Source organism: Bombyx mori, chromosome W, assembly GCF_030269925.1.
Source record: "Bombyx mori chromosome W, ASM3026992v2".
NCBI classification, from domain to species: Eukaryota; Metazoa; Arthropoda; class Insecta; order Lepidoptera; family Bombycidae; genus Bombyx; species Bombyx mori.
The window spans coordinates 5,465,180-5,479,033 of record NC_085135.1 but is presented as its reverse complement, the minus strand read 5'-3'; the positions used below and the strand labels follow the sequence as shown (position 1 = coordinate 5,479,033).

Here is a 13,854-nt window from a genome sequence, read left to right as displayed (position 1 = left end):
CAGGAGCAGCGAGCACGGCGGAGTCTTCGAGAGAGCTCGCAGTGTGATTGGCCTTGAAAGCTAGAAACTCTGAGGCGAGCTGTGGGTGACGAAGTCGGAGGAATTCCACGAATACAGCGTCCATGATCGCTGAGTACCCAGGTGGGGCGGCCCCGGGTCTTGAAAACACTCGCCTTGCGGCGAGGCCCCAACTTCTCGGACCTGAGCGGTTCTATTGAACACAGGTGGCAATGCGGCGCGATTACTACAGGACAAAGAAAAAGCACAACAAAACAGAAATTACAAAAAGAAGCAAAACAAATAAATACTTGCAGGAAAACACTTTGTCGGCAAATGTTCCACGAACACAAAAATAACTAAAACAAAACAAATAAAAGCTTCCAGGAAACACACTTGGTCGGCAGATGTATCACGAACACAGGCCGCGCGAACAATGGCCGGGCTAACAAAAGCCGGGCGAACAAAGACAGGGCGACCGAGTGGACGATGAGCACGTCCGCACGTGACGGGTGCCTCTATCGGAATGCTAGCAGTCTACCAAGCGATACGATACTTCAGATACATGGTAGAGGCAAGGACATTCGCCGTGCTCACGGACCATAAACCGTTGACTTATGCCTTCACCACACGTCGAGACAGCTGTTCACCACGACAATACAGGTACTTGGACTACATTTCCCAGTTCTCAACCGACATCCGCTACATTCCTGGCAAAGACAACGTAGTCGCTGACACTCTTTCCCGCATCGAAGAGGTAGGAGCTGCGACGCTAGAGTACCAGTCCCTCGCCCAAGCTCAGAAAACCGATGCCGAACTCAATAACCTCATCCGAGAAGGCTCAAGTCTCACACTCAAAAGTGTTAGAGTACCCGGCACAGATGTCGACGTGTACTGCGACGTGTCAACATCAGTTCCACGACCATACATCACTGAGCAATTCCGAAGACAGGTATTCCATAATCTGCACAACCTCAGTCATCCGGGTAGGAAGGCTACAGTCAAGCTCATCACCGACCGCTTCGTATGGAAAGGCATACGCAAGGACTGCAGCAAATGGGCGAAGGAGTGTCAGAAATGTCAACGCTGCAAGGTGCATAAACACACAGCAGCACCTTTGTCCGAGTTTAAACTACCTACTGCTCGTTTTCGTCACGTACACATGGACATTATCGGACCTTTACCTATTTCTGATAGTTACAGGTTTTGTCTTACGCTTGTTGACCGTCACAGTAGATGGCCCGAGGTAATTCCCCTGCGCGACATCACCGCAGAGACCTGCGCCAGCGCCTTTGTCGCTGGCTGGGTCGCCCGCTTCGGCTGCCCAGAACACATCACGACCGACCAGGGTAGGCAATTTGAATCTCACCTGTTCAAAGCTATTGCTACCCTTTTTTTTTTTTTTTTCTCGGGTAGAGGGCCGAACCTCCTACGAGGTCCCCGCGCAAAAGGGGCGCGCGGGGTATGTGATACTCAACGATCTGCATGGTGTTGTGAGCAGACCGCGGGCCCAAGGATTTTAGAGCCCACCCACTAAACGACTCCCCTGCACTCTTACACCCGACGTCCGATCCCCTCCGAGGTCAGAACCCGGATGAGGTAGGGGGGCTACCGCGGTCAACACTACAACCAGACGGCGCGGCTCACCCCAAGGACGCCCAGCCGACGGAGCCTTCGAGGCGAATCGAAGGCTCTGAAACATCGGCCGTCTTGGTACGGCAGCCCGTCGGGCCGCCCAGACGGTGCCGCTGGTGTCCCGGAATACCCCGCTGAACCAGAACCAGCCTGCCGGGTCGGGACGCGATACACCGTCGACCGGTCGCTCTAATCACTCCACGGCAGCGCGCTAGAGTGCTGGAAGCGCGCCGCGCGGCCTCACCCCCTCAGGTCGCCCCTTGACCTTCACCGGGGGGAGGCCGCCACCTACAGGGGCCGGGACGTACGGGCGTATTCCCGCCTCCGGCCCCCGGCTCGACGGCGACGGATCGGTGCGGAAAGGGAAGAGCTCTCCCTCTCTCGCTCCGCCGCCTCCTTCTGCGATATGGTGGACTCGCAGAAGTCGAGCATCGCCTTCCAGGACGCGTCGCTGCCGAGCATCGTAGCCACGACGCGCGGCAGCGAGAGGTCCTCTCCTATGACCGCGACGAGGGCGGCGCGTTGCTCGTCGAATCCAGAGCAACGCGCCAGCGTGTGTTCCGCTGTGTCTTCCTCGTCGCGGTCCGCGCAGTGGTGGCACTGCGCCGTCGGTTCCCTTCCGGCTATCTTATGCAAGTACCGGCCGAAACATCCGTGGCCGGTAAGCATCTGCGTCAGCCGGAAGGTGAGGCATCCGCGGTCGCGGCCCACCCAGTCCGCGAGAACCGGGCGGACCGCCTCGACGGTACGGAGGCCGGCCGATGGGTCCGCCAAGCGGCGAGACCACGCCTCCAGCACGGACCGCCGAGATTGGAGCCTCCGCGCTCGAACTACTCCTTCGCCGGGACGCCCTTCCCCCCTAGAGCGAAGGTCGCTACGCCACCGGTAATCGGCAGCGAGCGCCTCCGCCTCCAGGTCCCAGGGTGGCGCCCCGGCGAGCAAGCACGCCGCCTCGAAGGAGACGGTGCGGTATCCTCGGATCGCCCTGACCGCGATCGCGCGCTGCGGACGTCGCAGCGCCGCGATGTTCTTGCGGGTCAGGGCGTGGCACCATACGGGAGCCCCATATAGTGCCATCGACCGCACCACCCCCATGTAGAGGCGGCGCGCCACCTGATCGGGACCCCCGACGTTTGGAAGCGGCCGGCTCTTTGAGCCATCAGTCGCCATCAGTCGAGGGCCCAACTTCTCAAAGTGAGCGCGGAAGTTCCACCGACCGTCCAGTTCGAGGCCGAGGTACCGAAGACCGGTCACCCCGACCCCGACGCGGACGCCTCCGATCACGAGGTGGGCGCCCAGAGGCGGCGCTCGTCCCGGCCCGTGAAACAACAGGGCCTGGGTTTTGTCGAGCGCCACCTCGAGCCCCAACCGTCGGATCCTAGTGACGACGTGTGCCACGCCTGCGCACGCCAGACGGGCAGACTCCCGGTAGTCCCTCCCCGGAGCCACGACCAACGTGTCGTCGGCGTAACATATTACGCTCAGCCCGGGAAGGGGACACCGTACGACACCCCGCAGGACCCAGTCGTAGCCGATGTTCCACAGCAGGGGGCCCAGGACGGACCCCTGCGGAACACCGCGCTCGACGGGGAAGCGGTACATCGCCCCACCGTGTCCGATGCACTGGATCGACCTGCCCTCGAGATAGGAGCCGATCAGTCGGCGGAGATATGCGGGGACGCCGTGATACTCCAGCGCCCCCGCGATCACCGACCAGGGCAGGGTGTTGAAGGCGTTCCTTACGTCTAAGGATAACGCCATCGCCACCCCGCCCCGGGAAACGGCTTCGTCGGAGAGGGCACGCACGCGCAGTATCGCGTCGATCGTCGAGCGACCCTCTCTGAAGCCGTATTGTTCCGCCGAGAGATCGGGACCCGTCTCGGTCAGGTGCCGGACGATGCGGGCCGCGACGATCCTCTCGAGCATCTTGCCCGCTTCGTCCAGCAACACGATGGGGCGATAGCCCGCGGGTGAGTCCGCGGGGCGCCCGTCCTTCCGCAGAAGGACCAGTCTGCCCGTCTTCCATTTCGACGGGAACCGTCCCGACTCGAGGCACGCTTCGAAAAGCCCCCCGAGCCGGTCCCCTAGGGCCTCGAAGGCCAAGCTCCAGACCCGGCCGTGAACGCCGTCAGGGCCGGGGGCCGCGTCCTTCGCTCTCATTCTGGACACGGCCGCATGGATCTCCGCCCCCGTGATAGGGGGAGGGGGCTCCTCGGCAGCAGGAACGCTCGGGCGACGCGGCGGCGTGCCCCACGTGGTGTCCATCTGGGGGGGTCAAAGTCCCCCCCCGCTGCCGGCGGGAAAAGCGCGGAAACTATTTCCCGCAGCTGCCGAGGCTGGAGCCGCTCGGTCACCGGGAGCGCCCACGGCTGCAGTTTCCTGCGAACCATCTTGTATGGGCACCCCCAGGGATCTTCGTCGAGCGACTCCAGGAGTCAAGGTGGGGGAGCTTCGGAGTACATATTCCGGAACTCGCTCTGTATGGGCGCGGTGCCCCGTACAGACAGCCACTCTACTGGCTACGCCTGCACAGGGAAAGCCCGCTGACACGCCCGGTAGGCTACGCGTGGGGTGGGTCATTGCCCACGTGCAGTTGCAGGAAGCTCGACCATGGCGATGCCTTCGATGTTTCGGCACCGGGCACGGCCTCGCCAAGTGCTCGTCAGCTGTTGACCGCAGCGGACTATGTTTCCGGTGCGGCCAATCTGGGCACAAGGCTGCTTCCTGCACTGCCGCCATGCCACACTGTGTATTGTGCGACGCGGAGAAGCGGCGGGCCAACCACCGGGTTGGTGGCCCAGCATGTCATTTTACCTCTTTCTCATCCAAGAGGAGGAAGGGTAAAATAAATAAAAAGAACTGCCGGACTTGTCGCTGCCGACTGTCGTGGCTACGATGCTCGGCAGCGATGAGTCCTGGAAGGCGATGCTCGACTTCTGTGAGTGCACCATCTTGCAGAAGGAGGCGGCGGAACGAGAGAGGGAGAGCTCATCCCTCTCCGCACCTATCCGTCGCCGCCGAGCCGGGGGCCGCAGAAGGGCTTTTGTCCGACTTCGGCCCCTGTAAGAGGCGAACTCCCCCCGGTGAAGGTCAAGGGGCGACCTGAGGGGGTGAGGCCGCGCGGCGCGCTACCAGCACTCTAGCGCGCTGCCATGGAGTAAATAGAGCGACCGGTCGACGGTGTATCGCGTCCCGACCCGGCAGGCTGGTTCTGGTCCAGCGGGGTATTCCGGGACACCAGCGGCACCGTCTGGGCGGCCCGAAGGGCTGCCGTACCGAGACGGCCGACGTTTCAGAGCCTTCGATTCGCCTCGAAGGCTCCGTCGGCTGGGCGTCCTTGGGGTGAGCCGCGCCGTCTGGTTGTAGTGTTGACCGCGGTAACCCCCCTACCTCATCCGGGTTCTGACCGGAGGGGATCGGACGTCGGGTGTAAGAGTGCAGAGGAGTCGTTTAGTGGGTGGGCCCTAAAATCCTTGGTCCCGCGGTCTGCTCACAACACCATGCAGATCGTAGAGTCTCACATACCCCGCGCGCCTCTTTTGCGCGGGGACCTCGTAGGAGGTTCGGCCCTCTACCCGAAAAAAAAAAAAAAAAAAAAAAAAGGGGCGGGCTTGGGGCGCGGCGCAGGAGGCGCCGCCACCTTTTTGGGCCCGCGCCGCACTACCGTCGTCCAGGCCTCTTCCATATTGGCCGGGGCAGGTGGCAGTGGGCGGGGCTGGGGGGTCGGGGCCGGTTTGGCGGCGTTGACGCCCCCCTTCTTCTTGGTCCGGCTCCTGCCGGGCCCCGCCTTCGCAGGCTGGGACGGGGCAGGAGCGGACACCGGTTTAGATGCAGGGGCCGTGGGTGCCGGCGCCCCCGCAGCCGCGGGCTTAGGTGCAGCCGCAGCGGGAGCTCGCGCGGGTGTAACCTTCTTCTTCCCGCTGTATGTTTTGGCAGCGGGCTGCACACTCCTGCGGGGTGCCGGCACAGGCGCGCTTCCCTTAGCCTCGTGAGCGAGGGGCCGTCTCGCGCGCTCCACCTTGGAGCTGCGCGCCTCCTGTATGAGGAGCTGCCGCCTCAGCTCCTCGACCTCAGTGAGGCCTTCTGCTTCGGGCGGAGGAGGGACATTCCCACCACCTCCCATGGTCCCACCAACCTTGCGGTTATTAGGACCGAAGCATGAACTTCACGGCACCAAGGTACCGATCGGTTCTACAAACTAACACCGTCCCCTTCACTCCACTAGCATTCTCCCCGTTCTGGGGCTGCTAACATCACCCACATTCTTCGTCGCCAGGCAGTCCTCGTGATTCGCGCGCAGTGCGCGCCGTGTGCCATGTATGCGCGAACTCGCGCAAGAGCCGAAAATTTTTCTCGTCCCTGACCAGGTCCGCGTGGTAAACTGGGCCCACCTCAGACCGCGAGATTCCATCGAGCATCCTGCCCCGGATTTCATCATAGAGAGGACACTCCCACAGGACATGGTCCCTGTCCTCCTCAACCGCCCCGCAGTCACAAGCATGCCCCTCCCTCAGTCGCATATCCGCCAACCGCTTATTGAAGATCCCATGTCCCGTGAGGATCTGCGAGGTCTGATAGTCCGGCTCTATCCACGTTGCCTTCTTCCTGTCCGCAACATCGGGAAAGAACTTGTACAGTTCCCTCCCCTTACCCTCAGACACCCACCTGTCCTGCCAAACTACCAAGACATCGCCGTCGATCCGCCGTCGTCTCTCCGCCGCCAACTCCCGCGCCAATCCTTCGCACTCCCGCATCCTCCGTCCAGCACGAGTCACCTCCAGGTCCGCCGGCAGGACGCCCGCCAACACCGGCAAAGCAGCCGTGCTGCACGAACGGTAGGCCTTTGTTAGCAGTGTCAACGGCGGGCGCTGCGTCCTAAGCAGCACGCTGCGCACGACGTGCACAGCAGCCCGCAAATACCATACGGCCGCCGCATAGGTAAGGGTTGTAACATAAGTGCCCATGTACAAGACACGCAAAGCCCTATATCGCAGCCCCCAAGCCGAAGCCGAAACTCTAGACATCCTGCCGAAGCACCTGCTCGCCCTCTCGCCAATGGCCGCCGCATGCGGCGCGAAAGAGAGGCAATCGTCGAAGACGACGCCCAACACCGTCACCTGGTTCTCGAACCGAATGACATGACTGCCGTACCGGACTATAGGGGGACGCTGAAACTTTCCCCTCAGCATTATGCATCGGGACTTCGCCGGGGCAAAATCGAGCTTATTCCTGCTCGCCCACCCCTCTGCGAGTCCTAGCACGGCGTGCGCTCTCCTCTCAAGCTGCGCCCGTGAGTCACCCCTAACCAGTACCGTCACGTCATCGGCATAGGCGACCATCTCTGTTCCCTCTACCCCCTGCGGCAAGGCGAGCAGGTCATCCATCAGAACGTTCCAGAGCGTCGGCCCGAGCACTGAGCCCTGCGGACAGCCCATCGTGGACACCTTCCATTCCGCACATTCCCCCGCGACAACGGCAATACGGCGTCCGCGGAAATAGTCCGTCAGCATCCGATAGATGTTGGGCGGACAGTTCCGCTTGGCCTTCACCATTATCATGGGCCACCACGCGTTATCGAAAGCTCCACTGATGTCCAAGAATATGGCCATTACGTACTTCTGCTCCGAGGCGCGCGACACGTCCAGCAGAGTTCGCAGCGCCGTCACCGTTGAGCGTCCAGGAGAGAACCCGTGCTGGCGCGGACTAATACTTTGGGTGAGGCCAGGAGCACACTGCAATAATACCTTCTCCAAGATCTTTCCCAGGACCGGCAGCAAGGTGACCGGGCGATACGCCTTAGGGTCCGTTAAGGGCCTGCCATTCCCCTTTGGCAGAACAAGTAGGCGGCCATCCTTCCACACCGGCGGGAAGGTCCCCTCCACAACGCACCGTGCGTATACGGCCACGAACTCGGCCTCAGCAGCCGGAAGTGCCTTTTTGATAATGCGCGCCGTTAAACCGTCGATGCCCGGTGCGGTATTCTTCAGTGAGCCAATTATGGCACGAAGGGAGTCTTTGCTCAGCGGGTCTGCGTCCCGCCCGGATGGGGGGAGCGCGGCCATGATACGCACCCGCGCATGGTACGGAGTGTCACGAGACATATAGTCATCCGGACACAGCGCCCACACCAAGGTGCGCACGGCCCCACTCACATCATCCGAGCACCGCCCCGCATACTCCACCCCGTTAACCACATTAGTTGGTGCGCGTCGCCTACCACTCGCCGTCCGATACGCTAGTCCCCACGGGTCACGGTTTCCCCCTTCAGCGATCTCCCGGTAAAAGGCGGTCTCAGCGTCATGCATCGCTCTTCGATACTCGCGCCTGCGGTCGCGGAAGACTCTCCCAGACTGCTCCTCTTCCTCACCCCCTGTTCGGCGGGCCTTTTGCCATCGACGCCTAGCCCTACCCTGGGCTACCCTAAGCTTATCGAGTACTGGGGTCCACCACTCATAACCCCTGTCAGTTCTATCTGCTTTCAGTGATCCTAAGCATTCTCCAGCGGTGCGAGTTATAACCCCGGTAAATTTTTCGCAAAGGGCAGCCACAGGTTCCTCGAGGTCCAGACTCCCCATTCGCTCATGGATACGCGATCTGAAGAGGTCCCAATCCACCCCACGGTCCCGGTACCGACGCAGTGCGCACGGCTCGCCCGGCCTCAAATCGCTCCGCGCCTCCTCGTCCTCGTCCCGCTCCCCTGTTGTACCGCCCCCCACCCCAAACACAATGAGCCGGTGATCGCTCGATGATTCATTAGTTACACGCCATTCAGACACGCGTACTCCCCGCGTAGACAGTGTGACATCGACATAAGATTCTCCGTTCGCCGTACTGAAGGTCGGCAGGTGGCCATCCGCGTTATGGACGACCAACCGCCTCGCCCCAATGAAATCCTCCATCTTGGCGCGGCGGTCAGCCACTTCCTGACCCCGACCGACGTAGTGCCTGGGCAGCGAGTGCCACAATGGCGAGTGGGCATTAGTGTCTGCGCAGATAACGACCCGAGCCCCCCGCAGCCGGTCAAGAATATTCCCGAGCCGGTGCAGGTATGGGTCAATAGGGTCACTATACTGGAAGTACGCAGACACCATATATAAGTCCCACCCCCCAATGTGCACTACCGTTATATGTGTGCTGCTAAGGTGGTGCAGAACCGCGCAGGGGAGCACCCTATTGCGGATATACACACCCGCCTTGGGGTGTGCTCCACATTGGGCTAGGAACCCGACCATGGAATATTGTTCCTGTACAAGAACAATATCCAGGCCGAGATCCCGTGCAATGGAGGGTAGCTCCCTCGTCGCATCCTCTGCACCACCCAGATTGATTTGGCCAATACGAAGTCGGGGCCTAATATCCATACTCGACCTGATTTAGGAAGCGCTCCTCCGCATGCCGGCGCGCCGGACAGTCGCGCGAGGCCGTCGGGTGCATAGCCTCGCGACGGAATCGCCGGCAGGTCGCACAGCACGCGGAGGCTGCCTTACAGGCCTCCATTCGGTGGCCATCCTCTCCACATCGGCCACAGGTGGCCTCCTTGGCCCGGCAAAATTTCTCCGGGTGACCATATTGCTGACATTTATTGCAGCAGGTCACCCGGACAAAGTCCGTGACCTCACAGGCGACCCACCCCACATACACTCTGCCAATCTTCACGAGGGCGTCCCTGATACGAGGGGAGGCGTTAAACACCACAGTAGTGTTGTTGGATTGTCGCCTCCCCTTTTTGAACGCCCCCGTGAGCTCCGCTCGTACCCTAGTGAGGGGCCACTCCTCCGGGTCGAGGTTCTGGCTAGCCAGGCACTCGATTACCTCCTCGAAGGAGGGGTCGCCCTCCACGCCATTGACAGCTACTAAGGGCTGTCGGCGCCTGGGTTCGGTGACTCTCAGTGATGGCGGGGCAGCATTTCTAAGCTTGACTGCGGCCGCGGGGGACGTGGTCTGCACCACTACCCCCGCATTCCCAACCTTCCTTACGCTCTGTATTCCAATAGCCATTGACTTAGGGTCAATGGCCTTTTTTACCTCTTTCTTTGTGTCCTCAGCTGTCTTCAGTTCCGCATTGCCCTCGGACGGGTAGAATGCCAAGGAAGGCCCCTGAGAGGCCCCAATGGACCTCGGGACCCCACCAGGGCCCGTCCTGAGGACAGTGGCGAAGGTCGCAGGCCCAGTCCCAGACCCGGCCGCCGCACCAGCAGCCATCGAAGGCGCCACGGAGTCACGCCGTGCAGAGGCCTCTGCCGAGCGGAGCCTTTCGACCACCAGCTCCTTATCAGAGAGCTGGATCCCGAGGGCCCCAACTACGGCCAGGATATCGCGACCGAGTTCGGAGATTAGATTGACCTCCGACTTATTGAGCTTAGATGCCGCCGTCGCCACCGACATGATCCCGCGCACCGCTCGGTTTGCCCGCTCGAGCAGCTCCAGCCTCCCCTGCGCTGCTACATCAAGGGGTCCAGTCGGAGCCCCCGACGCAACAGGAATGGGGAAGCTAGGGACACCAGCCACTGGGTCAACCGGGGTGACAGGCGCCGAGGACGACAGTCCAGAAGCAACCGGGATATGCAGGCCGGTCCTCCGGCCTTTGGCACTCACAGCCGCTCCCGCTCTAACCCCCCGGGGGGCCGGCGGCGGCATAGGCGCCGGCAGAGGTGCAGTCAGTCCCCTAGGCGGCGAGCGCGCCAAAGAGACCCGAGGGGAAAATAGCTCCCTCTCCTCCTCCGACATTGCTCCAAATTATATTTACTAACACGCAAAGATATTCACACACGCACACGAACACAAACACAAACACAAACCAACGTCACTGTCGCATCCTCAAGTGTCACTATCACAAAATGGCGGCTACCGCCCACAGCAAATCATAAAACGTCACTATCGCACACTAGTGTCACTGTCACAGACCTAAATGGCGGGTCCGCCCTCACGCAAATCGGCCGTCTCACACGCAATCCAATATGGACACCGACCTATATGGACCGGCACCCAAGAGGAAGCGAGAGGGGCCGACTCCACGTCGAGCTAAACTCCGCCTTCGCACTCGCCACACCGCTCACACAGCAATATGGCCGCAGCGTCTTATGACTTAAACCTCAAGCCGAAACGAGAGGGTCCGATACACCAATAGAAACACAATACACTTAAATGACGGAAAATAAAGAAATAACGGAACGCACGTCTGTCCTCGACCAAGGCCGACGACGAAGGCGGAGGAGGGACAGGGGCCGAGCTGCGTTGCCGCTCGATGAGATCGGCAACCATTGTTCGCAGCTCGGCCATGTCGACGCGGAGCTGTCCGTTCTCCGCCCGAAGTTGGCCATTCTCATCCGCCAGTTGTTCGAGGCGGGCGTGCTGCAGGGCCACTTCTTGCCGCAGTCCCGCCGTCTCCACGGTTGTGGTGCGGTCCACAACGTCCTGCAGCCTCTCCTCGAGTGTGGCGGCCGCCGATTTCATGGCCGACAATTCCGAGCCCTTGAGGCCTGCAGTGGATTTAGCCGCAATGGTCGCGACTATTTTCCCGACTATTCCACAAGCTCGGAGGGGGTCAGAGGGTCCCACCTCCGTCAGGGATCGCTGTAGGCGCTCGATCTCCTCCAGCTTCCTATGCTTTTTTATCGCCCCACGGCAGGCGGTCCTGGACTGCGCCGAGGAGGCAGCGTCCAGTCCGCAAGACGACGGCTTGTCAAAATCAGAGGCGGGCGGCGCCGCAGCAGCCGCCGGCCCTTCCGCCAACGCCATGTATTTGGCGCTGGCAGGCTCTCCTTCCGATGAATCGGACGGAGCGGAGGACGCCGGCCGACGACCCGACTTCCGCTTCCGCCGAGTCCCCTGTCGATCGCATTCGGCAAACAGCGCTGGCGTCTCCCGCCTACTAGACGCGTCGCCCCTTGCGGAGCTCCGCGCCGAGTACAGCGAGACTAAGCTCTCGCAGCGCTCAATTACTACGGTTGGGACTCTGTCCATTACGCGACCCGTATTGTCGCCCCCTTCCTCGTGGCAGTGATTGCCCCCCCCAGAAACGGTGGGGCAGCGTGCGGCCGATCGCTCGGCCGCACGGAGGGATTCTCCCCCCGCGGAGCGGGAGGTACCCTCCTGGGGTAATACTTTTTGAACAGATGCCATTTTCATTTTTCCTTTTTGTTTAACCAGGGGTCGGTCCCCTGGGGTCTGGTTGGTACCCTTGGGACTGGACTCCCTCCAGCCATTCATCCCATTGCCGGGCACCAGAGCTTAGGATTGGGGCATTTTTTAAAGAGGTTTACGTCCTCGCGGCCCCGTGCCTCGCGGCAGCGGCCCCCGTCCCCCACGCGGTGAGGATTACGGGTTGGCCGGCGGCCCGCCGAGTGCAACGGGCAACACGGCAGACCACCGCCCGACGCTCAAACGAGCAACGACGACGAAGCCACGCCGGTATACCGGTACCCCCCTCTGGAGGGCGTGCCCCTGTAGCCGAAGCCGGGGACATGGCGACCAGCGGCCGGAAGATGCGTAAGCAACGCCGGCTCACTTCTCCATCGAAAGGCAGGCCAAAAGTGGCCCACCATCTCCCAAGGGTTACGTCCGAAACGGGTCGGACGTGACCCGTAGAAAAACAAAAAAGGGGAAGAAAGGGGAAAAGAGAGGGAGCCCGAGCATCTCCAGGAGGAACACCCTTCAGCGAATGAAGGGCGTGGAGAGCCCGCAACTCCCCCTGCTGGTTTTGGTCCGCGTCATCCGATCTCTTTCGTTGCAAAGCCTAACTAGGCTACCCTACTCCTACACCTAACCTACCTCCCTAACACCTAAGAATCCTTGCAACGAAAAAGATCGGACGATACCCCTGGGAGTGGGACTGTTCCCAGAGGATCCCGTTATCCGCCACCTACGGACGCGCCCGGTGGAAGTCCAGCAAAACTCCCCCACAGACGGAGCCCCCGGCCACGCAGAGTGCGCGCCGGGGGGCCCGCCCAGGTCCCTCGGGCCTGGTCGGCACCTGCCATCACACAACGACGGCCTACCACCCCGCAGCCAACGGCCTTGTCGAAAGGCTACACCGACAACTCAAAGCAGCCGTCATGTGCCACGCCAACCCACGATGGACCGAAAGTCTTCCCATGGTACTTCTGGGCATCCGCAGCGCCTGGAAAGATGACATCCAGGCATCCGCAGCAGAACTGGTCTACGGTGAGCCTCTCCGCTTACCTGGACAGTTCTTCAACACATCCGCAACACCCCCAGGAGACGACAACGACCTGGCTTATCGACTACGCGGACATATGAACAAACTTGCCCCTCGACCGACTACATGGCACAGCGAAAACCGAACCTTCTACGTGCCTAAGGACCTAAACATGACATCCCATGTGTTCCTGAGGCAAGGACCCCTCCGAAAGTCGCTCGAACCACCATACATTGGCCCCTACAAAGTCTTAAGAAGAGGATCGAAATCGTTCGACATTGAGGTAAATGGCAAACAATTAACCGTCACCATAGATCGCCTAAAACCTGCCTATATCACGCGAGACGATGGCAAGAGAGAAGACAAACAGAAGACCAGCGAGGCGAGCGAAGAACATCAGCGTCCAGTACAAAAGACGAGAAGCGGCCGTACAGTCACCTTCCCGGACTACTATCGACCGTAGCTATCGGTCTCGGCGGGGGAGTACTGTGGCATCATCCTGCCACGGCTACCTGAGTGCGGACCTGCGCGCAAAAATCAGGTGATGCGTGCGCGCGCCAATCAGGAGCCAACGCGCGGCCGCGTTATCGCAGGTGACGCCGGGCTGCTGCACCAGCAGTCCGCCACAAAGCCTCGTACTGATCGCGCGTTTCTCTCTCATTATTGTAAATTCATATATTTGTTAATCGTTTGTTTTGTGTCTCGTTAATTTGTTAATAATCTGTAGTGTATCGTGTTGTCGTAATATATATCTATTTCTCGTATTGTTTCGTTTAATTTACCGACATCGTTTGCTTGTGGCCGGACGCCGTGCGGGTTCGATTCCTGGACGTATCGACAGTTAGTGGGTTTATACCTGAATATAACCCGCTACACTATGTTAAAAAACAGGTTAGAGTGGTTTACTGAAAATAACAACTTAATACCAAGTACTCAATACGGATTTCGTAAAGGTAAAAGTACGATAGATAACTTAAGCTGTTTGATTGGCGATATTAAAAATAACTTCCATAATAATCAATTTACATTAGCGGCATTTTTAGATATTAAAGGGGCTTTTGATA

The 13,854-nt window shown here is 60.3% G+C and overlaps 1 protein-coding gene across 2 annotated transcripts in view; it reads left to right on the top strand.

Moving 5' to 3' along the window:
- LOC134201789 (uncharacterized) overlaps nucleotides 1–13,554 on the top strand; it is a 587,988-nt gene extending 574,434 nt beyond the window's left edge. For both annotated transcript variants that reach the window (XM_062677020.1, XM_062677021.1), the window contains exon 2: nucleotides 12,583–13,554. In XM_062677020.1, coding sequence (XP_062533004.1) covers nucleotides 12,687–13,253 — 567 coding nt within the window. In that variant the 5' untranslated portion in view covers nucleotides 12,583–12,686 and the 3' untranslated portion in view covers nucleotides 13,254–13,554. The remainder of the gene's footprint in view (nucleotides 1–12,582) is intronic.
- The last annotated feature ends 300 nt before the right edge of the window (nucleotides 13,555–13,854 follow it).